At 43.0% G+C, this 23062-nt stretch overlaps 1 protein-coding gene across 1 annotated transcript in view; it reads right to left on the bottom strand.

The window, feature by feature from the left end:
- The window catches only part of LOC126260500 (facilitated trehalose transporter Tret1-like), a 504093-nt gene that overhangs the window by 253310 nt on the left and 227721 nt on the right, over nucleotides 1-23062 (bottom strand). The window contains exon 3 of the mRNA XM_049957830.1: nucleotides 15208-15323. Within this exon, the coding sequence (XP_049813787.1) occupies nucleotides 15208-15242 (35 nt within the window). The 5' untranslated portion in view covers nucleotides 15243-15323. The remainder of the gene's footprint in view (nucleotides 1-15207; nucleotides 15324-23062) is intronic.

Genomic DNA, 23062 nt, shown 5'->3' with positions numbered 1-23062 from the left:
TTGGTGGAAAGAGCAAAATAACTGGTGATGGTCGGAGGATATAAAATGTAGACTGGCAATGGCAAGGAAAGCCTTTCAGAAGAAGAGAAATTTATTAACATCGAGTATAGATTTAAGTGTCAGGAAGTCGTTTCTGAAAGTATTTGTATGGAGTGTAGCCGTGTATGGAAGTGAAACAAGGACGATAAATAGTTTAGACAAGAAGAGAATAGAAGCTTACGAAATGTGGTGCTACAGAAGAATACTGAAGATTATATGGGTAGATCACATAACTAATGAGGAGGTATTGAATAGGATTGGGGAGAAGATAAATTTGTGGAACAACTTTACTAGAAGAAGGGATCGGTTGGTAGGGCATATTCTGAGGCATCAAGGGATCACCAATTTAGTACTGGAGGGCAGCGTGGAGGGTAAAAATCGTAGAGGGAGACCAAGAGATGAATACACTAAGCAGATTCAGAAGGATTTAGGTTGCAGTAGGTACTGGGAGATGAAGAAGCTTGCACAGGATAGAGCAGCATGGAGAACTGCATCAAACCAGTCCCTGGACTGAAGACCACAACAACAACAACATTGGTGGAAAGTTTGGTGATCAGGAATTTTACACGACGAAGTCTTGAGTTCGAGTCTCAGTCCGGCACACAGCTTTAATCCTCCAGTAAGTTTAAATACTTGTGGTTAAAATTTGTTTCACTGACAAGATTCTAAGCGGCTACCTTTGATTCGAGGACCACCACAGGGTCTCCGTTAACGACTTCGCCTACTGAGGAAGTAGGTTCTCTGAAGTGAAGTGGAACTGATATTTGCTGTGCTCAGACGCGACACAAACAGCATGCGCTCATTGACCGTTGGTGCGCGGAATGTGTGACGTCAGGCAGCGACCGGGCTGCGCCGTGGCGTTGCCTGGAAGCGCCTCAGCCTTGCCGAGGTCATCTCGCTGGAAACGCCGCGCCCAGCAGTTCTCGCTGGGTGTTCCGGCTACTGTCCAAGGTCGCCTGCACAGACTTGTAGTCGAAACTGTCGGGACCCAGACTTGCTCAGGGTTTTTACGAAGTCTCAGACGGTGTTCAGGAAAGATAGATTAGGCAGAGTTGGTGGTGGAGTGTTTGTGTCTGTCAGTAGTGGTTTATCTTGTAGTGAAGTCGAAGTAGATACTTCGTGCGAATTGGTATGGGTGGAGGTTATACTTAACAGCCGAACTAAGTTAATAATTGGCTCCTTCTACCGTTCCCTAGACTTCGATGATACAGTTGCTGAACAGTTCAGAGAAAATTTGAGTCTCGTAACAAATAAATACCCCACTCATACGGTTATAGTTGGTGGGGACTTCAACCCTCGATATGTTGGCAAAAATACTTGTTCAAAACCGGTGGTAGGCAGAAATCATCTTCCGAGATTGTCCTAAATGTTTTCTCCGAAAATTATTTCGAGCAGTTAGTCCACGAACCCACGCGAATTGTGAATGGTTGCGAAAACACACTTGACCTCTTAGCCACAAATAATCCAGAGCTGATAGAGAGCATCATGACTGATAAAGGGATTAGTGATCACAAGGTCGTTGTAGCTAGGCTCAATACCGTTTCTTCCAAATCCACCAGAAACAAACGCAAAATAATTTTATTTAAAAAAGCGGATAAAGTCTCACTAGAAGCCTTCCTAAGAGACAATCTCCATTCCTTCCGAACTGACTACGCAAATGTAGACGAGATGTGGGTCAAATTCAAAGATATAGTAGCAACAGCAATTGAGAGATTCATACCTCATAAATTGGTAAGAGATGGAACTGATCCCCCATGGTACACAAAACAGGTCCGAGCGCTGTTGCAGAGGCAACGGAAAAAGCATGCAAAGTTCAGAAGAACGCGAAATCCCGAAGATTGGCTAAAATTTACAGACGCGCGAATTTTGGCACGGACTTCAATGCGAGATGCCTTTAATAGGTTCCACAACGAAACATTGTCTCGAAATTTGGTAGAAAATCCGAAGAAATTCTGGTCGTATGTAAAGTACACAAGCGGCAAGACGCAGTCAATACCTTCGCTGCGCAGTGCCGATGGTACTGTTACCGACGACTGTGCCGCTAAAGCGGAGTTATTGAACGCAGTTTTCCGAAATTCCTTCACCAGGGAAGATGAATGGAATATTCCAGAGTTTGAAACACGAACAGCTGCTAGCATGAGTTTCTAAGAAGTAGATACCTTAGGGGTTGCGAAGCAACTCAAATCGCTTGATACGGGCAAGTCGTCAGGTCCAGATTGTATACCGATTAGGTTCCTTTCAGATTACGCTGATACAATAGCTCCCTACTTAGCAATCATATGCAACTGCTCGCTCACCGATAGATCTGTACCTCCAGATCGGAAAATTGCGCAGGTAGCACCAGTGTTTAAGAAGGATAGTAGGAGTAATCCATCGAACTACAGACCTATATCATTGACGTCGGTTTGCAGGAGGTTTTTGGAGCATATACTGTATTCAAACATTATGAATCACCTCGAAGGGAACGATCTATTGATATGTAATCAGCATGGTTTCAGAAAACGTCGTTCTTGTGCAACGCAGCTAGCTCTTTATTCGCACGAAGTAATGGCCGCTATCGACAGGGGATCTCAAGTTGATTCCGTATTTCTAGATTTCCGGAAAGCTTTTGACACCGTTCCTCACAAGCGACTTCTAATCAAGCTGCGGGCCTATGGGGTATCGTCTCAGTTGTGCGACTGGCTTCGTGATTTCCTGTCAGGAAGGTCGCAGTTCGTAATAATAGACGGCAAATCATCGAGTAAAATTGAAGTGATATCAGGTGTTCCCCAGGGAAGCGTCCTGGGACCTCCGCTGTTCCTGATCTATATAAATGACCTGGGTGACAATCTGAGCAGTTCTCTTAGGTTGTTCGCAGATGATGCTGTAATTTACCGTCTAGTAACATCATCCGAAGACCAGTATCAGTTGCAAAGCGAATTAGAAAAGATTGCTGTATGGTGTGGCAGGTGGCAGTTGACGTTAAATAACGAAAAGTGTGAGGTGATCCACATGAGTTCCAAAAGAAATCCGTTGGAATTCGATTACTCGATAAATAGTACAATTCTCAAAGCTGTCAATTCAACTAAGTACCTGGGTGTTAAAAATACGAACAACTTCAGTTGGAAAGACCACATAGATAATATTGTGGGGAAGGCGAGCCAAAGGTTGCTTTTCATTGGCAGGACACTTAGAAGATGCAACAAGTCCACTAAAGAGACAGCTTACACTACACTCGTTCGTCCTCTGTTAGAATATTGCTGCGCGGTGTGGGATCTTTACCAGGTGGGATTGATGGAGGACATCGAAAGGGTGCAAGAAAGGGCAGCTCGTTTTGTATTATCACGTAATAGGGGAGAGAGTATGGTAGATATGATACGCGAGTTGGGATGGAAGTCATAAAAGAAAAGACGTTTTTCGTCGCGGCGAGATCTATTTACGAAATTTGAGTCACGAACTTTCTCTTCCGAATGCGAAAATATTTTGTTGAGCCCAATCTACATAGGTAGGAATGATCATCAAAATAAAATAAGAGAAATCAGAGCTCGAACAGAAAGGTTTAGGTGTTCGTTTTTCCCGCGCGCTGTTCTGGAGTGGAATGGTAGAGAGGTAGTATGATTGTGGTTCGATGAACCCTCTGCCAAGCACTTAAATGTGAATTGCAGAGTAATCATGTAGATGTAGATGTACCTTACCGAGAGCGGGGGCAAAGTGGTTAAATTGGACTCGTGCTCCAGAGAAAAATGGAACCCTGCATGAAAAGCGAATGACGACGCGACTGCATTCTAGCAAAATCTCACTCTTCTTCCTTCTCTGGGACCCTAGGCAGAATTCGTTTGGTTTTTTCCTGTTCAAAATGAGCCGCCCCTCCCTAAATCTCAACTGTAGAGCCTGAGGCGACAAAAGTCATGGGATACCTCGTAATATCGTGTCGGACGTCCTCCTGCCCGGCGTAGTACAACTTGATGCAGAAATGTTGACCCATACTGCTTCTATAGCCATCCATAATTGCGGAAATGTTGTCAGTGCAGGATTTCGTGCACGAACTGACATCTCGATTATAATCAAAATATCCACGGGTGTACTGCCGGTCTACAGTGTCCAAGGGGCACAATATTTCGGCGATCATACATGTCGCCATCATCAGGTGAACTGACGGACTGAGCTCCTGTGAACGTGCCGGCACGGAGATCCGTACACTATGGCTGCGCAGGGGGAACTGGCTTCGGTCGCGGCGGCGGCCGATTTAAATACCCTCCGCCCGCGGCGCGCTCACTCCGCCGTCCGCGCCCCTCGCCACGGTCGCGCGGTGGAACAGATTGCGACGGCGTCTGAGATGACGTCTCAAAATATCCACGGGTGTACTGACGTCATCTCAGACGCCGTCGCAATCTGTTCCACCGCGCGACCGTGGCGCGGGGCGCGGACGGCGGAGTGAGCGCGCCGCGGGCGGAGGGTATTTAAATCGGCCGCCGCCGCGACCGAACCCAGTTCCCCCTGAGCAGCCATAGTGTACGGATCTCCGTGCCGGCATGTTCACAGGAGCTCAGTCCGTCAGTTCACCTGATGATGGCGACATGTATGATTGCCGAAATATTGTGCCCGTTGGACACTGTAGACCGGCAGTACACCCGTGGCTATTTTGATTATCAAATACGCCGGGAGAAACTCAAGAATCACATCTCGATTATGTCCCATAAATGTTCGATGAGATTCATGTCGGGCGATCTGGGCAGCCAAACCATTCGCTCGAACTGTCCAGAATGTTCTTCAAAACAATCACGAACAATTTTGGTCCAGAGGCATGGCGTATTGTGGTCCACACACAATCCATTGTTTCGGAACTTAAAGGCCACGAATGGCTTCAAATGGTCTCCAAGTAGCCGAACATAAACAATTCCAGTCAATGATCAGTTCAGTTGGACCAGAGAACCCAGTACAGTCCATGTGAACATATCCCACTCCATTACGGAGCCACTACCAGCTTGCACAGTGCCTTGTTGACAACTTGGGTCCACAACTTCGTGGGGTCTGCGCCACACTCGAACCTTATCATCAGTTCTTACCGACGGGACTCGTCTGAACAGGCCACGGTTCTCTAGCCATCTAGGCTCCAACCGATATGGTCACGAGCCCAGGAGAGGGGCTGCAGGCGAAGTCGCGCTGTTAGCAGTCGCATCCGTCTTCTACTGCCGTAGCCCATTAACGCCAAATTTCGCCACTCTGTCCTAAAAGATACGTTAGTCGTACATCCCACGTTGATTTCTGCTGTAATTTCATGCAGTGCTGCTTGTCTGTTAGGACTGACAACTCTACGCGAAAGCCGCTGTTCTCGCTCGTTAAGTGAAAGCCGTCGGCCACTGCGTTGTTCATGGTGAGAGGTAATGCCTGAAATTTGGTATTCTCGGAATACTCTTGACACTGTGAATCTCAGAATATTGAATTTTCTAACGATTTTCGAAATGGAATGTCCCATGCGTCTAGCTCCAACTGCCATTCCTCTTTCAAACTCTGTTGATTCCCTTTGTGCGGCCATAATCACGTTGGAAACCTTTTCACGTGAGTTACTTGAGTACAAATGACAGCTCCGCCAATGCACAGCCCTTTTATACTTTGTGTAAGCGATACTACCACGATCTCTATGTGTGCATATCGCTATCCCATGACTTTTGTGACTTCTGTGTATGAGGTACGGTCAAACGAAAACTAGACAGACTATATAACGAGGATGGCTCGGACGTTGGTAACACAGATAGATGTGCATAGAATCACCACCACCAAAAAAAAATCCAAAACCGTTCTCGCCAGTTCCGGTATAATAAGTACAGTACTCTGAGTACTCAATCATTTTTTGCCTATAGTAGTAGACACCCATTTTACCATGAGGTATACGTATCATTCTTTTTCTCCGTATGTTGGGAATTTTTCATTGCTATGCTGTTACATTATGTAAACAATATGGTCTTCAGATTGGGTCCAATGGATAGGGAAGGTGAACCTCAGAGTGCTTGTATCAAACGACGCCCGTTAGGACAAGGGATACATACTGGAGTAGTTTCACTATATAACTTAACGAGGATACAAGCACGCTTCCCTTGAAAAGGAAATCAGGGATTTCCTTTCAAAATCTTATCCTAGCCGAGTTTGTATTCTACTGGTGTGTCAAACACATACTCTCAATGACTGTATTTCATTTCACGTAAAAAAAAAAAAAAAAAATGCCTGACGAGAAAACCTTGTCTCTCGCTACACGGGGATCACACGAACGGTGTTTAAGCATTGCGGGACGTAAACACTATCACATAAGGAAGTATGGCTCAGTCCAGGAAGCGTGCACGGATAGCCGAAGTTATTAAGGCGACCGCTCGCCATAAGGGGGAAATTTGGGTTCGAGTCCGGGTCCAGCACAAATTTTCATGTGTCTATAGTAAACCACATAGCTGATGTAATATTATATTTGCAATTTTCGAATACATTTCATAATCTACCAACACTATTTCATTAATCATACATGTTTCACCTGATTGACTTAGTCATCGTTAGTGGCCTACAAAGGAAATTATAGCTACAGTAATTATTTGCTTAAAATAAATATTTTGTTTTGTTTGGTTTATCTATGTAAAATTTCACACCGGTACTTTTGATTTTATTCATAATGTTCATTAGTTAGTAGCAATGTATATACACTGCGCACTTATTTTTATCTCTTCTATATTCTGTGTGTGTCCATTGGTTCTTCGGTTTATGCTTCTGGACACAGCGTTTGTCGTACACTCTTTTAAGAAGTATGTGTCCGAAATTGCTAGCCAAAGAGTAGAGTCACGCACATAGATGGGTGGCACCGTTTCCATTACAGTGGAAAGGGAATTTATATGTTACTAGGTAGGTATCTCCACTCAGTCGTTCATGAGTGCAGTTCACAGAGACACAAAACTCTGTACCTTTTAATTAATTAATTGTATGGTTGTGTAGGTGAAAGTTGAACTGCAAAAAATTTTTGGTGTTTTCTAAGATGGTCAGACAGACACTATTATTAGTTTAAATATCTCATCCTACTTTCATTTCTGTGACGTCACTAGGAGATAATGAAAAAAAGATAATAATGGAACATGGTAGAAATAGGCACAATGATTGCAAAGTAATTTCGGAAGCAGCATATCGTTTTATCACTTAATTTACAGTGACGCTTCATCCTTAAGCCTAGTTCACACGACGACACTGGCTTCTGCCACTCGTTGCGTGCAACGAATTTCACGCAAGAAGTTTCGTATATGTCTGTAGGCACGGCGCCACCAGTGTACACTTCAGTTTGACCGTTTCGTGAGTGCCCTACGTGCGCGTAAAATGAAAGTTTTGGCAGTTCCGTCTAGGAGAGGAGAGTGGACGGACATGTGGAGCGTGCGCGTCTCGCCAAATTGTAAATTACAAATTGGGAGAAATAAGCCACCCCCCCTTTTGCAAGAAATAATAAATAAATAAAGAACCAAATAAAACTACCTAGAAACCAATGGCTGAAGAGGTCATATAGCACGCCTTAGAATAGGCCGCTGCTCTCCGTCAGAGAGCAGAACGAAACGCCGGGGAGAAAAGCTTTGCGAGTTGTGACGGAGTTAAACTTGTTTGCATGAAATCGCTGCACGAGACAAGAGATAAAAAAACGTAAGAAACGTCTTTGGGTTTGTGACTACATGAAGAAATGACGTCAGCCCGGTTGTTCACCGACCTTGCTGAAACAAATTATACTGAAAAACCATAAGTTATTTTAATCATCTGTACTACAATCTGTGAATGTAAAACACTGCTGTGACGTTTTAAATATATTAATATCGAATAAAGAATTAGCTTCCCAGATTTCTGTAGCATTTTCTTCTGTCAACTACAATCCTTAAAAAAAGCATCTGCCAACTCGAACACGGAATTTTTACCTTGTAGACGCGGGCTGTTCCGCTGTTAGATGTTCTGGTTCAAATGGTTCTGAGCACTATGGGACTTAAGATCTGAGGTCATCAGTCCCTTAGAACTTAGAACTACTTAAACCTAACTAACCTAAGGACATCACACACATCCATGCCCGAGGCAGGATTCGAACCTGCGACCGTAGCAGTCGCGCGGTTCCGGATTGAAGCGCCTAGAACCGCTCAGCCACCGCGGCCAGCTGCTAGATGTTCTGCTTGCCTGTATGTTCCTTAACTCATCTGTGTATGTACGTCTATGATTTCAAATGAATGGATTTTGCTCTGCACTCGGATATTGTCTATGAATCCATGTTGAGGTCATATATCACAATCTCAGGTGCAGCAACAACTCGCTGCTTGTTTTTGTAGTCAAAGTCGTTAAAACCCTACAAATACCTTTGCATAGCATTGATACCCAGAAAGCGAACAACTTCCTCTGTTCCGTACTTAATATTTCAGTTCTTTTACTCTCTGCCGACACACCTAACCTCAGTACACACGCAGCTAGTATCGCCAAAGTAGGAACAAGCCGAAAATGTTTAGTTTCGCCAAAGAATTGCGCAAACGAGCACCGCGGACGCGGAGTGGCGGGTAGAGCATTTGCTTGCAACCCAGTGTCGTCATGTAAACTAGGCTTTAGTTACTTCTCAGGAAGACTTAATAAGGAACTAGGCATGAGTCCGTATCACATTACACCTACGTAGGGCTGTTGAAAAACGTAGGGAGGTTATGTAATTTTTATACGACTTACGGTGCACATTCGAGAGTGACCATAAAAACGTATCGCTACGAGTTAACTGCAGATACAAATTGTTTCGGCTGTAGTTCCAACTGTCATTGCCAGTAGCTGATATTAACTGTATAGGTGTTCAGCGCTTAAAACTTAGAGGCAGACTCAAATGAGAGTTGTTACCGTTGTTGCCTAGCACAAACAGATCTGTAATGAGCACAAAAGAATTACATGTGAATAATCTAAAAACCTTTTAAAGCTCGCAATAAACGCGGACTTCCGAAAGTTTTCATGTCAACAGCAAAACGGTCGCAACTTTCACTTACGGCGCAGCGACCTTCACTGGCATCCGAAGTGAACGGTGGTTCGCACAGTCTCACCAGGCGAAAAATGTGCCTACAAGGACAGAAGTGCAGCTGCAGGTGCAGTGGGATGAGAGTGTCTTTCTTTTAATTCTTACTCTGAAAGGGGTCAAACACAGGATGGCCGAAATAAAACTGAAACTAAGCGCCAAAATTATGCAACAGTTGTTCAACGTACTAACGATGATTTTCTGATATATGGCTCGTGTTCTGTGATTCACGTACTCGTACGTGCTAAACCAGACCTCAACTAAGAAAGATAGATAAGCAGCGAGATACACAAGTCGTGAGTTTGTTCTGGGACGCCATTGTCGATCTTATTTGAACTTTTCTTTGGAATTGGGATGGCTGCTTATGTCAGGTGCAGATTCACTCACTAGTTTGGTTGCTATTGATTCTATCGATAGATGTAAAGTACTAACTGTAGTCTTCACCTGAAGAGAGGAGGGAACGGTAAACTGGATTGCCTAATCACAGAAACCCTAGAAGGGGGAGGGAGACTGTGACGATTAGTAAACATCGGTGGCTGAAAATGTCAGACATATTTTATTTATCTATTGTACGTTCCTTTAAGCTCAATATTACATATAATAAAGACAATAAGACATATATCCAGAAAAATTCCCTAGGCTGTGGCTAAGCCATGTCTCGGCAATATCCTTTGCCGGCCGAGGTGGCCGAGCGGTTCTAGCCGCTTCAGTCTGGAACCTCGCGACCGCTACGGTCGCAGGTTCGAATCCTGCCTCGGGCATGGATGTGTGTGATGTCCTTAGGTTCGTTAGGTTTAAGTAGTTCTAAGTTCTAGGGGACTGATGGCCTCAGAAGTTAAGTCCCATAGTGCTCAGAGCCATTTGAACCATTTTTGCAATATCCTTTCTTCCAGTAGTGCTAGTTCTGCAAGGTTCGCAGAAGAGCTTCTGTGAAGTTTGGAAGGGAGGAGACGAGGTATTGGCAGAATTGAAGCCGTGAGGACGGGTCGTGAGTCGTGCTTGGTAGAGCACTTGCCCGTGAAAGGCAAAGGTCCCGAGTTCGAGTCTCGGTCTGGCACACAGTTTTAATCTGTCAGGAAGCTTCAATAAGACATATAATTTATAGATTGACATCAAAATTTTTATTATAATCAATTGCGCGTCATTTGTTGCCGTCAGGAAATTGTTGCAGTTTATTGATGGAGCCTTATCCCATATATGAAGAGAGTCCGTGCTTCTGCCATGATTGCTGCGTATTCTGTTAAACTATGTCCACATTCTGCTTTGCCGCTGTGGTAGTAACGGTTCCCGTTAGATCAACGAAGTTAAGCGCTATCGGGCTTGGCTAGCCGACTGTCCGGGTCTGCCGAGTGCTGTTGGGAAGTGAGCTGCTCTGAGCCCTTGTGAGGGCAATTGAGGAGCTACTTGATTCAGAAGTAGAGGCTCCAGCAGCGAAAGATGACAACATGCTCCTTCGTATCGATATCCAGTGACGCTTATCGTCTGAGGATGACATGGCGATCGGTCGGTACCGTTGGGTCTTCCGATGCCTGTTCGGGGGGAGTAGGTACTGCGCGATTGGTCAAAGGCAGGGGGTTTCTTTCTAACGCAGGGCAATTTCTGGCAGTGTGGAGGGTAAGCCTATGTCCAGCCTAAGAGTCTGTTAGGTCGAACTGAGGCATGTGCAGTTCCATGGCGGTTTCGTGGATGGTTTTCTTGATCGAAACCGGTTTCTTTCTAGAACAACCGCATCTTGATGGATAAGGAATTCAACTTACCTTCCCTTAGGAATGTGGAATGCACTCAACGGCGGTGATATGACCTTCAAAATGATGGAGCACAGCAATCAGTCGTCCTTTCCTCTCAGACTTTATTAAAGCAAATCTAGAGTTCGGCTAGTAACTAGCCATTATCAGTGCTAAAAAATACAGGAAGTATATAGTCAGGCGATTGTATAAAAAGTTACAATTCGTGGTGTAACCCATATCCCTTATACAATAGATACTAGTATTTCAGAGTTTTAATACATGTCCTAGTACGTCAGTCCCCTGTTGTTCGGGCTCCTATTATAGTTCACTCAAGACTACTGTATAATGAAGGTAGTCTTTGCGAAGAACAAGTCGGTTGGCTGTATGTCGCGCTCTTTATGAACTACGTAATACGTAACATTCACTGTAAAGCAGTTATGGACTCTACTAAGAAACTTAGAATTTACATATGAATAACACAAACTAAACTCGACTAAAATTATTTGCGCTGCTATCTGACTTACTGCCACATTTAATGGTAAACATTAGTAGATGTAATAAATGCCAGATTCACTCCTTGTGAGCCAATTATTTTGTTATTCTTTAAAACACATAGGCTGCGTCAGATAGGTAAAAAAAGTTTTTAAAAAATATTTACTAAACACTAGCAGGCATAAGATAAATGCAGCGACTATTAGAGCTGATTAGATTCAAATATTTTATCTTTCGTACTATTTTTCTCTTTATTTAATCATCGCGACGAGGTATATGGTTCCTCTTATTTATTGAATAGCTCATAGATGGAGCCAGATGCCAGCATGACAGACAGTTGCTGTGATTCGCCATTCCGTAACGGATGTACAGACTGCTGATCTCCGTGCCACTTCAAACAGATTTTTAATTATAAGTACAATAGAACCAATATACTGAATTGCTGTTCCTAACAATGCACATGTATCTAAACCAATATAACATGGAAAAAGTGCTGTAGGTTCAATACTATAACCATCGTACTTGTACAGTATTTTGTTGATAGCTGCTACATATTGGCAAGACTGTAATTTGATGGTTGCATCATATGCGTTTAAACTGAAAGTGTAGAGCTGCTTTTCATCGCAGTCAACGAGGTGGAATGTGGCTCAATATGGACAGCCATTCGACGGGGACTGATCTTCGTGTACTACTGACAATTTTCGTCGTGTTGTTCAACTGTGCGTCGTGAGTGTGTGTGTGTGTGTGTGTGTGTGTGTGTGTGTGTGTGTGTGTGTGTGTGCAGTATTGAGCCCTAGAGGACTATCATATTCCGCGCTAGAGTAGACTAGCCTAAGTGCTGAAGTCCGCTTAGTTTCAGCAGAGGGAACCCAGGTTGACCCTAGTTCATATCTTCGCAGCGACGTTTTCCAGATGCTTCTTGTAGGACAGTGTCCGGTAGAATGTAATCCCTAGACATTTTGGATGCTGATTGTCGTATAGTAATCTGTCACCAAAATAGGCCTAGAGCTGTCTGTTCTTCGCTCTGCTGCACAAATAAAAGCAAGCCACCTCTGCCTTGCTGGGGTTTGATTTTAGTCTCCATCTCTGAAAGTATTTTCCCATTATCGCCAGATCAAATCTTAAGTTTGCTTACGTTTCTTCAAAATTTCGATGTCCCATTGCCAGCACCCAGTCATCGGCGTATCAAAACTTAAGAAATCTAGTTTCAGGTGTATCGAAGATGCATACGTTAAATAGGAGTGGGGTGAAGACCGATGTCTGAGGTACTCCATTATTTACCGTCTCTGAAGAGTTTATCCTATTGCACAGTATGACCCGGAATGACCTTCCAGCAAGCATACTATTAATAAATTGGACTGTTTTTGTGCATGTGGGACCGTGTCTCCATCCTGTGTCATAAGTACTCTATAGGCTACAGCTCAAAAGCCCTTCTTAGCTCAATATACAAATGTACAAACGTCAATGCAGCACCTTTTCTAGGGGAGGAGAACTGAAGAAACCGTTCAGCCTGAGAAAGAAACTGGATATAATTTTTGTCACAATATTTCTAGTAAAGACCAACATAATTCTAAAGTACTGCATCCATACAAACTACATTTGATGAATATTTCGGCAATACACGGAAATTTTATTTCAAAGTCAATTTGAAATTATTCTATCGGAATATTCAAGGGCTGAGCGGTAAAATTAACGAACTATTTATTCGAATTGGTCATTTTCAGTCGGAAAACCCAACTGGCGTATAATGTGCCTCCCTCAAAATCTTTTGCCCATTGGTACATAGAGTGTGAAGCAAAATTCACGCTCTCGGACGCACAAGGCGCGATTTCTTGCATATTAGCAGTAGGAAAAATGTCTGTAACAAAACCTTCGTCCCGCACATATCTTCGGTAGGGAACGGACACAAAGAAAGGTAGTTAGGCAACGCTGTAATTAGACGTACGAAGAGTATCTTCATTCAGTGCTGTTTAATTTGCTGCAATGGGTAGAGTTTTGCGCTAGAAAATTTCAGTTGGAGAGTTCCATTCAAAGCCTAGGTATAACTTTTTTGTTTCCTAATTTTGATATGTCCAGTAGTCTGCAGCAAACGCTTTCTAGTAAACGGAATATACATTACAACCACATTTTTTTAACGTTGAAAATAACAATTATTGGACAGACGTATCAGGAACAAGCAAAAATAAATTATCTGTTATAAGAGAGAAATAACTAAAAAAATCTATCAATGTGGCGATGTTAAACACACATACTAAACTGAGGAAGAGCGGCCAGTTTTAATACACTCTAAGAGAAAAATAGCAATGACGCACCACAAAGGAGTTATCCGAATAGGACGGAAATCGGTAGATATGATGTACGCGTACAGACAAACAAATAATTACAATTTCAGAGAACTTGGATGATTTATTCAAAAGAAAGAGCTTCACAAATTGTGCAAATCAATAACGCGTTGGTCCATCTCTGGCACTTAGGCAGTTATTCAGCTTCGCTTTGGATTGACAAAGTTGTTGGATGGCCTCCTGAGGAATATAGTGCCAAATTCTGTCCAATTTGGGCGTTAGATGGTCAGAATCCCAAGATGGCAGGCGGACTCTGATCCGGATGTTCTCAACTGGAGGGAGGGGGGGGGGGGGATCCGACGACCTTGATGGCTAAGGTAGGGTGGGGCAATCACGAAGACATGCAATAAAAACTCTCGTCTTCTGCGGGCCGGCACTATCTTGGTGAAATATAAGCCCAGGATGGTTTGCCATGATGGGCAACAAAAGGGGTTGTAGAATATCGTCAACCTACCGGTGAGCTGTAAGATTGCCGCAGATGACGACGAAAGGGGACCTGTGATGTAAAGATATGGCACCCCAGACCATCACTGCTGGTTGTCTTCGTCTTCGCTGGTCGTCAGGGCTCAATTCGAATGGTTCAAATGGCTCTGAGCACTATGGGACTTAATATCTGAGGTCATCAGTCCCCTAGAACTTAGAACTACTTAAACCTAACTAACCATAGTGCTCAGAGCCATTTGTACCATTTGATTTTCGTTCTTTCGTAGGGTGCTAGTACAGGATGTCTCTCCCAAGAATTGTCAGGCGCATTTTCTCTGGTGTTCCATCAGATATTTGTAACTTCGTTTTCACAATACGTAGCTGGAGGCAACCTAAACAAATATTGCTCATCACGTTTTCCATGAGACGCCTGGTCTCGACGGCAAGCGTCGATTTGTATCCCGTTATAAACAAAATTATTTTTAAAGTGGGGTTTTCAGTGCCCATTCTGTAGAGCGGTCCCAGATTAGTCTATTGCGACGTTTCTTTTATAGATATATATTAACAGGGACAGTAAAACTCGAAGAATAACCTTTAGTTCAGCAGTGACAGCCGTGTCCTGGCCCGCGCTAACTGCTACCGTCAAGCATCGAAGAAACGAATATCTAGCTACACCAATTTAGGAGCACCTTATGAGCATGTTTAAGTCCGATTTAAAATAATTTTGATTGTAAATGAAAAACAAACCGCTTTTTGTTGACACAGTGCGTTACATGAAAGACGTGACGAGCAGTGGTTGTCTGTGCTGAATCCAGCTACACAGTGCAAGAACTAAATTGAAAATCTCTCTGCCGAAACACCAGAGAAAATACGTCTGACGAATCTTAAAGGAGCACACACGGTATAACAACGCTGCTTTAGCCCATCAGTAAGTGTGTTAGCCAGCCTCAACTGAAGGATTGTTTTGAAAATGCCTTTGGAGCTGAACACATTTGCAATCGAGAGCTGCGTTGCCTGTTTAGACTTGTCGTAAATTTACACGACATACAGTTAAGCAGTGTCCTCAGAGCTGCACCGAGTACTAAATTTTGAGATCATGTGCAGTACAAGATTCCGTAGACGATTTATGATTGCGGTCTGTGATGGCGTAAGGCAGGCTCTCACTTACCCGTTAAGTACGGAAGGTTCCATTTCTGGTGGCATCTTTGGAGGCTTTCGTCAGCAGAATTTGAACCACAATGGCGGATGAGTGGAAACTCTTCACATGTCTGGTTTCATCTGTTTCTGCAAAGAACAAATAAATCCTTCATTAGTGCTGTTGGACATTGGATAGCGCTCAGCATGCGGATACACGGTGCGTTGGAAGGAAAGAAGTGCATGTGCTGCGCATCGGATTTGTAAGCAGGTAAAAGTACAGTCACAGCTGCGATCGCTGACAGTCCTTCAGGCTCGAGTGGAACTGTTCTGCATTGCTGTAAAGTATTACGGCTCGTAGCTGATGAGCAGACTATCAAAAGTAGTGAAACATATCTGGGAAGGTTGACAATTTGCTAATGTAGCTGCGTAAAACAGTGTTTTACAACGCAGACCGCTTTAGATCAATACACTTTTCCCAAAAATGTTCCAGTCTCTTCACCACTGAAGTGTGGAAACTAGTGCTAAATACCCATCTTCGACTGTTTCGAAATTTACCAATCACAATATTGTAATTTCTTAGACTTTGCCGGCGATTTGATGACATCTCGTGGAAATCGGGTTTTCTGCCGGATATCAGCGTCTTCCAAACACGATATTTCAACAGCGTGCCTCGCTGTCTTCTTCAGGTGCTACCTGAAGTGAAGAAGACAGCGAGGCACGCTGTTGAAATACCGTGTTTGGAAGACGCTGATATCCGGCAGAAAACCCGATTTCCACGAGATGTCAGTCACAATATTATTTACAAGCAGAAATAGGTGATACTCTTCCTTGCTCCAGAAGAATTATATAGTATTCGAGACTCATTGTGTGACCCTTTAAAATAAGAACAGCTCCTTTTGCAAAACCTGAAAACTTTGGGCTTGACCTTTCCGCCAGGAGGAATTACTTCTGCATAATTTGTGCAGGCCCAGTAGTTTCCACTCACGTCGTTGCTTTCTGACGCGTCGTAATCAACAAATGTCGCATCTAGAGTAGGGGAGAATATCCTCGGACACATCCCAGACTTTCGAATGTAGGCAACCGTGTAATATATATATTCTTATAGTTTTGAAATGACAGCACCCCTTTAAATGTGATGCATTCCTTTCTGAAGTTCCAAAAAATTCTCTGGAAAAGCAAGATTTTTTACAAATATAAAAAACTGTTTCAAGAGACACCTAGGAACAAATATTCTATTCAAATTTAGAAGTGTTGCAATCGAAAAAATCTAGACAGTACTGTATTTAATAGCCTATATGTTACATCATTACTCTACTTCAATCTTGACAGTACTGTGTTGAATACTCTATATGTTACATCACTACTCTACTTCACACCAATAATCAGAAAGGGAAATCAAATTAAGACGTGTGATGAAACACCAGTTACGAGTTACAAACATTTTGAAATAGAAGCTATTGGTAACTGTGAAAGGTCTCTGTTGGATTCCTTTCATGTTAATTTCTTAAATATGTTGTCATTTACGGCATAAATTCCTCTTCTAAATTTACTGTGGTGTTTCTGACTATCTGGGAGGAGACTGAGCAGTGAAACCTGTTACTTTTACACATAAACAAGAATGATCTGTCACAATACTACACTTTAAAACACAGTTTATATGTAATTCATGTCACACAATCTCATACGGAACCTACAACCGCTTTCTTTTATATACTGTATATGATAAGATACTGTCATCCCCCTTCCCTTCTGTGTGAAAGAATGAATGAGGAAATGTATTTCTAGTTGCATGCTTTATGGTAGCAGACAAGCCTGTCTGCTAGAGAACAGTAGGACCAACGTCGGAACAGGTAGCTACGCTTTCTAGAAGCAAAGAGGTTTCTATTCTTAGTATGGTCCTGTCCGTCCCTTGTCATGTTGGTATAGGAAGCTGCCTCTCTGGTCACTTCCGTTTTGTATACAGAAGCACCCTTGGTAGGAGCCCAGGTCAGTCTGTCCGCGGCGAGCGTCTGAAGTGGTAAGATCGGCTAAGCGCGTGTGTGCTAAGTCCGTAGGACAATGGATTTCTTAAGTTCAGCCTAACTGAAAATTTAATCACCTTTATTTCAGGTTTAGCTCTAAAATATCTCATGTTATCTTAAATTGCAACGGAGTGTAATTCGAGTGTGAAGTTCAGAATATATTCCGGTAGTTGCTTTGTCACTACTTTGTGAGTAAAGTGGAACCACGTGTTAATCAGTAACTCAAACTAAGATCATCAATCTTAAATGCGAATGTGCGTGAGATTATAACGTCTCGTCTTGACAATATTTTTCAATATAGCAACTTTTCTTTATGTTCAACCCACATGGGGTGTACTTTGTGAGACCAGTACCACGTGCTTATACAATTGTTTGACCCATCAGGTTAATAGTAAGACGATAGTAATCAGTTCGAGGTATTTCTTTTGTAAATTGCTTTTCGATCTAATTTATTTTAATTATCAAAATTATTGTGGAGTACACTCTTTGTGTAAACCAAGTTGACCACGTGAAGCATGTGATGTAATCATCAAAGTAGCCCTCAGCTATTCTTTTCGGGAAGATTTCACAGGGAGTTAGTATGAATTTAGTATACCAGTGTGTGGTAATTACATGACGGGCAGGATTGCGCTACGGCCGTGCGGTTAAAGGCGCTGCAGTCTGGAACCGCAAGACCGCTACGGTCGCAGGTTCGAATCCTGCCTCGGGCATGGATGTTTGTGATTTCCTTAGGTTAGTTAGGTTTAACTAGTTCTAAGTTCTAGGGGACTACTGACCTCAGCAGTTGAGTCCCATTGTGCTCAGAGCCATTTGAACCATTTTTTTGATTGCGCTACGGACGTAACTTCTTTGGGTGAAAATTAAATCGGTTGGTTGTGGTTAATTTCCTCTTGCATATGTTTCAATGTTCTTCGTGTGTTATTTTATGAATGCAGTGTTGTATGCAGTCTCCCAATCTTGGCTCCATATTTGATGTGTTCCGTAAGACATTTTCACAATCCTAAGTAAGGCACCAGTTTAGTTATGAATCAAGTTTAATATGCTGAAATTTCAATGATCAATGTTAAAATAAATTTCCAAATATAAACTGATTTATTTCTTATTATTTAAATTCTCTTTTATATATATATATATATATATATATATATATATATATATATATATATATATATATATATATATATATATATCACCGGTTGTCGTATGACTATTAAAAGATTATAATTAATGTTAGTCTGGTTGGGAATTTGGTAAGCTAGACTGGATACCTGGTGAAACAGTTGCTCAGTAACGCAAGGTTAACTTCCCCAGACAGCTCACAGCTTTTAACCCACTTTTATGGTCTTGAATAGCAGCACCGCTTTCAGAATAAATTAGTACAACAACATCACAACTGACACAAATTTCCAAGAAACGAAAAATTGTTCAAATGGTTCAAATGGCTCTAAGCACTATGGGACTTAACATCGGAGCTCATCAGTCCCCTAGACTTAGAACTACTTAAACCTAACTAACCTAAGGACATCACACACATCCATGCCCGAGGCAGGATTCGAACCTGCGACCGCAGCAGCAGCACGGTTCCGGACTGAAGCTCATTGAACCGCTCGGCCACAGAGGCTGGCGGAAAATTGTTAAAGAGTTAGAGAAACTCAGTTCATTTGTGCAAATGCCATGTGTTCCATGTTAGAAGACTTTCCGTGTCAAAGAACAAGATAGTGTTCGACTGCCGAAGTAAGGCTTAATGGTCCACACGTTATGTAACTACAATGCGGAAGAGAATCAAAGGATCACCCCATAATTGTCTCCCATTGCGACGTATAAGTTGAAATTTCGTTCAAAGATTCCCACAATCTTCCTGTGTAAAGCTGCAAAACGGTGGCGCCCTGTGACGTCACCCTCTGTCTTGGCGACGCTTCAGACTGGAGGGTGTCGGCACATGTTACAAAAAGGCCATTGCTCAGAAGTTCATGTAAACTGCAATGTGTGTTACATTGGCATCAAATGCAATTTTGCCAACCCCACCGTGGACGTGTCACTGGATGAGTTAGGTCGCCATAGCCCCTACGAACCTACATTTCACCCCTTCTTTTGACGTCTGAGCGAAAGAGGTCAGAAGAACGACATCCACCGTTGAAATCACATGCTTTTTTAAGGGGGGGGGGGAGCGGCAAAGAAAACATTTGAGATATACCGCCACTTAGAGTCGACTCGAAAAGGCTTATGGGGTCAATGAAACCACCCATTTACTGGGCCTTTGATTACATTTCGCGGTCGAAAACGCTAGTTCGTAGTGCGATGAGCAACAGCAAGATTTTCTTAACAGACTTTTACATTGCTGACTCCCTCGCCCATTTTAACACTTCTCTAAAAAATTGTGGGGCTGCATTCACGTTCAACGTGATCGCATGCCTTCGGAGTACAGCGAGACAGCAATTTTTGCTCTCGTGTGCAAGTTGGAACCACTAGGGACCGTTCAAAACCATTCGACGAATTTTAATGTGATCCGAGACAGTAGAGGGTAATTATGCTCTTTCAGCCCTCTTGTTTTCCGCCCTAATGTGTCATGATCACGTGGGAGTGCAACATTAACATGTGAGTGAGTAAAACGACAAAGGCTCCGTTTCCGCAGTTCGGCAACACACTCGGTGCCACATGCGCAATTTTGTTGAACAAGGTAGAACTATATCTGTCAGAAACTTCGACACCAATTCAGTCCGGCGGGTGCTCTAGGGCCTGAAGGTAGGAAAGACGCACTCAGTGGTGTCGAAGGAGTTGCACAACCCTCAGGCGTTATATAGTATGTAATATTTACAAACACCGTACCGAATGGCAACAAAAACAGTAGAAAGTGCCGGAGACTGCTTATGGGGGTCTCTAGTATGCATTCGTCCATGTAATTCTAAAATCACTCTCTAGATTGAAACACCTGCCGGAAACATCATATATTTATTCCTAGGTACATTTTCCTCCAGCTACAACACTCTTCCTTACCACACAAGGGCACAAAATTAGCTTCTTTTCAGAATGGTTCAAATGTTGCGAAGAATTTCGGTTTCAGATTTGCTTTTGCTCAGCTATCAAAAAGACAGCACTCATCCTGCACAAAACTATTTCCTAATTAATTGTAAGAAGGGACTTCAAAATGTAAGTTACCCAATATCACTGCAGGTCAAGCAGTTTTTCTTGAAAGCTGTGCTACAGTTGACAGTGACACAGATACATGACGCTATTTATGAATACAGTTATACGCATCGCTGCAGAACCGTCTGTACACTAAACCCGGAACGTGTACTCCCTTGTGACAATGCGCTGCTCTTGTTGCGCAGTGGTCTTAGTGTGAGACGTTATGTGTAACTTACTTTCTGAAGTCCCTTCGTATACCTAAAACAATCCATACATTATATTCTAATACATCCATAGCGTTAACTAAAACACACACCTATAACAGCCGACCGTCCAATATCGTGTTACAGACTTCCTTGATGTTTCATCAGTGCTTGCAGTTTTGGCACATCCCTCACAGGGATCACCTTAAGAAGACGTTTAGGCGCGCTCTACCTATTTCTCCTAAAAACGGATGAGCAAGATTCCTACATACTCTTACCGAGTGTGTTTGAATTTCTTTTGGAGACAAATGGGGCAAAATAATAATGTTTACTGTGATTCCGTATTCCTTGCTATCCCTTTGAACAAAACATTCGCAACACGACTGTATTAAGGTAGAAATGTAAAGTAAACTGTACCGTAGATCAATTTCAGACTTGATTTGCATTATTGTACTGCATCTGACAGTACAACAAAAACAAAATTGCTCTGGTATTAACGACATCTCTCGGCCAAACCTTTTCTCCGTTGCAGTGAATCTAAAAAGAAGTCTCATGGTAAGAGAAAGCACGGAAACATCTTTTCGCTCTGACCAAAGCACTCAAATGAACCTTCGAAATATCATATGTATCTTCTCCGCAAAATCGGCTAGGAAAGGAATATAGGGATAACACTGACGAGAAGAAGGGATACGATGCTAGGACACCTGTTAAGATATCAGGGAATAACTTACGTGGCTCTAGAGGGAGCTTGTAGAGGATAAAAGCTGTAGGGGAAGACAGAGATTGGAATACATCCAGCAAGTAATTAAGGATGTAGATTGAGAGTGCTAGTCTAAGATGAAAAGGTTGGTAGAGGAGAGAAATTCGTGGCGGCCGCATCAAACCAGTTAGAAGACACTTGACTCAAAAAGAAAAGTCTCCCCCCCCCTATACCCCCCCCCCCCCCCCCCACGAACCTGTGCTACAGGTTGCGTCTTACTTACGCAGAAGTAACACTCGCGGCTCAATATGAATAATGAGCTAGAGAGGGCAACTCATGTTACTACTTGTGGTCCTCCCCACATCATCTGGATCTTTGACGTTCGTGCACTGTCGTCTTACAAAAGCATCTACGGACGTATAGTACCGATATCACCGGTAGATTTACAAACCCCACAGGCTCCGTACATTGCCTTCTTACTTTAGAGTAGAGTCGATAAAACCTTATAACCTTCCCTATTTAACAGTAAATGTTCTTCTTATACTCAGAGGTGAGGGAAATCGTAAGAGGACTTGGCAGTACCATTCTTACTTCTTAGTACTGAAGATTGTTGCTGCAATATTATCGGTTCCCGTAGTGCGTAGGTTGTGAGGCTGTGCATTAGCGTTTAATAACCTAAGAATGACAGAAATAGATAACTGTACCCGAATACGACAACATACTGCCGAAACGTGACGTGTCAATTGGACAATACCGAGTGACTGAAGTCTCTATAGCTTTAGAGATAGTCCTCCCAAGTTGCAATGAGTCGTCTATTAAAAGTTCTATAAACGAACATGGTAAATGGAATACGTTGTTAAACACATATTAGCTTGAAAAGGTGACTAATAAACGTGTGAAACGAGACTGAATACTATCCTACCGAGCGGTTTTGTTATTACACGAAGGGAGAGGAAAAGTCGAATGGCGGTGTGAGCCTGTGGTCTCCGTGCAGCCTGCCTGTCCACAAGCCGGAACACATCCCCTGATGAGGCCGAGGTGTCGTGTTCGGTAGTTGCACCACACCGCTCGGCTCGCTTTACGCAGGTTATTCCCCTTCCAGACTTTCTCCATATCCTGGAATAACGAAATGGGTGAGTGGTGTTGCCACACCACAGTTCTTCCCCTGGCCACCGGTCTGCCGTCAAGCGATCAAAGATCTGTCCTTCCCCCAGCATCAATTAAAAAGCGGACTTCTTCAAAAGATACAGTAGGCTCTTAGTGGAATATTCGAACCGACTGTCGCGACAATGAAACACCACGTCTGTGGACAAGAACGTACTCATGATCTAAGCCCTTGTCGGTGGGGGAGGGGGCACGGAGCTCGGAGGTGGGCATGATTCATTTTAGTTTCGTGAAAGTTGGAGGGATGCAGCTACGACGCCCAATTTATTACCAAATTAAACCCAAAACTATTGGAAAACTCTTTTTATGTATCTCCAAACATACAGGGTGGTTATAATTAAAGTGCAGCTACCCACAGTGGTCCAGTTTGGTGTGCAATTATCGTATGGTAGCGAAGCTGGGTAGATATTTTAATGCGTTACTGTGGAACCGATTTACGTTGGAAAAAATTGTTCCAATTTTGGCCACCAGGAGCAAACGTGGACTTTGAATGCAAGAAAGACGTTTATATATGTTTCCATATGTAATGGATTAGGTACGGGACATGGGTAGAAAAAGCCAAACAATTGAAAAAGTCATGTTTATTTTATTGTTGACTGCAGCTTACACAGTTTGTTGAGCGTCAAATTTGCAACAGATGGTCAAAATAACTAATTTTCCAGCGTAAGCCAT

Source organism: Schistocerca nitens, chromosome 5, assembly GCF_023898315.1.
Source record: "Schistocerca nitens isolate TAMUIC-IGC-003100 chromosome 5, iqSchNite1.1, whole genome shotgun sequence".
Lineage (NCBI taxonomy): Eukaryota > Metazoa > Arthropoda > Insecta > Orthoptera > Acrididae > Schistocerca > Schistocerca nitens.
This window is presented reverse-complemented; position numbering and strand designations above follow the sequence as displayed.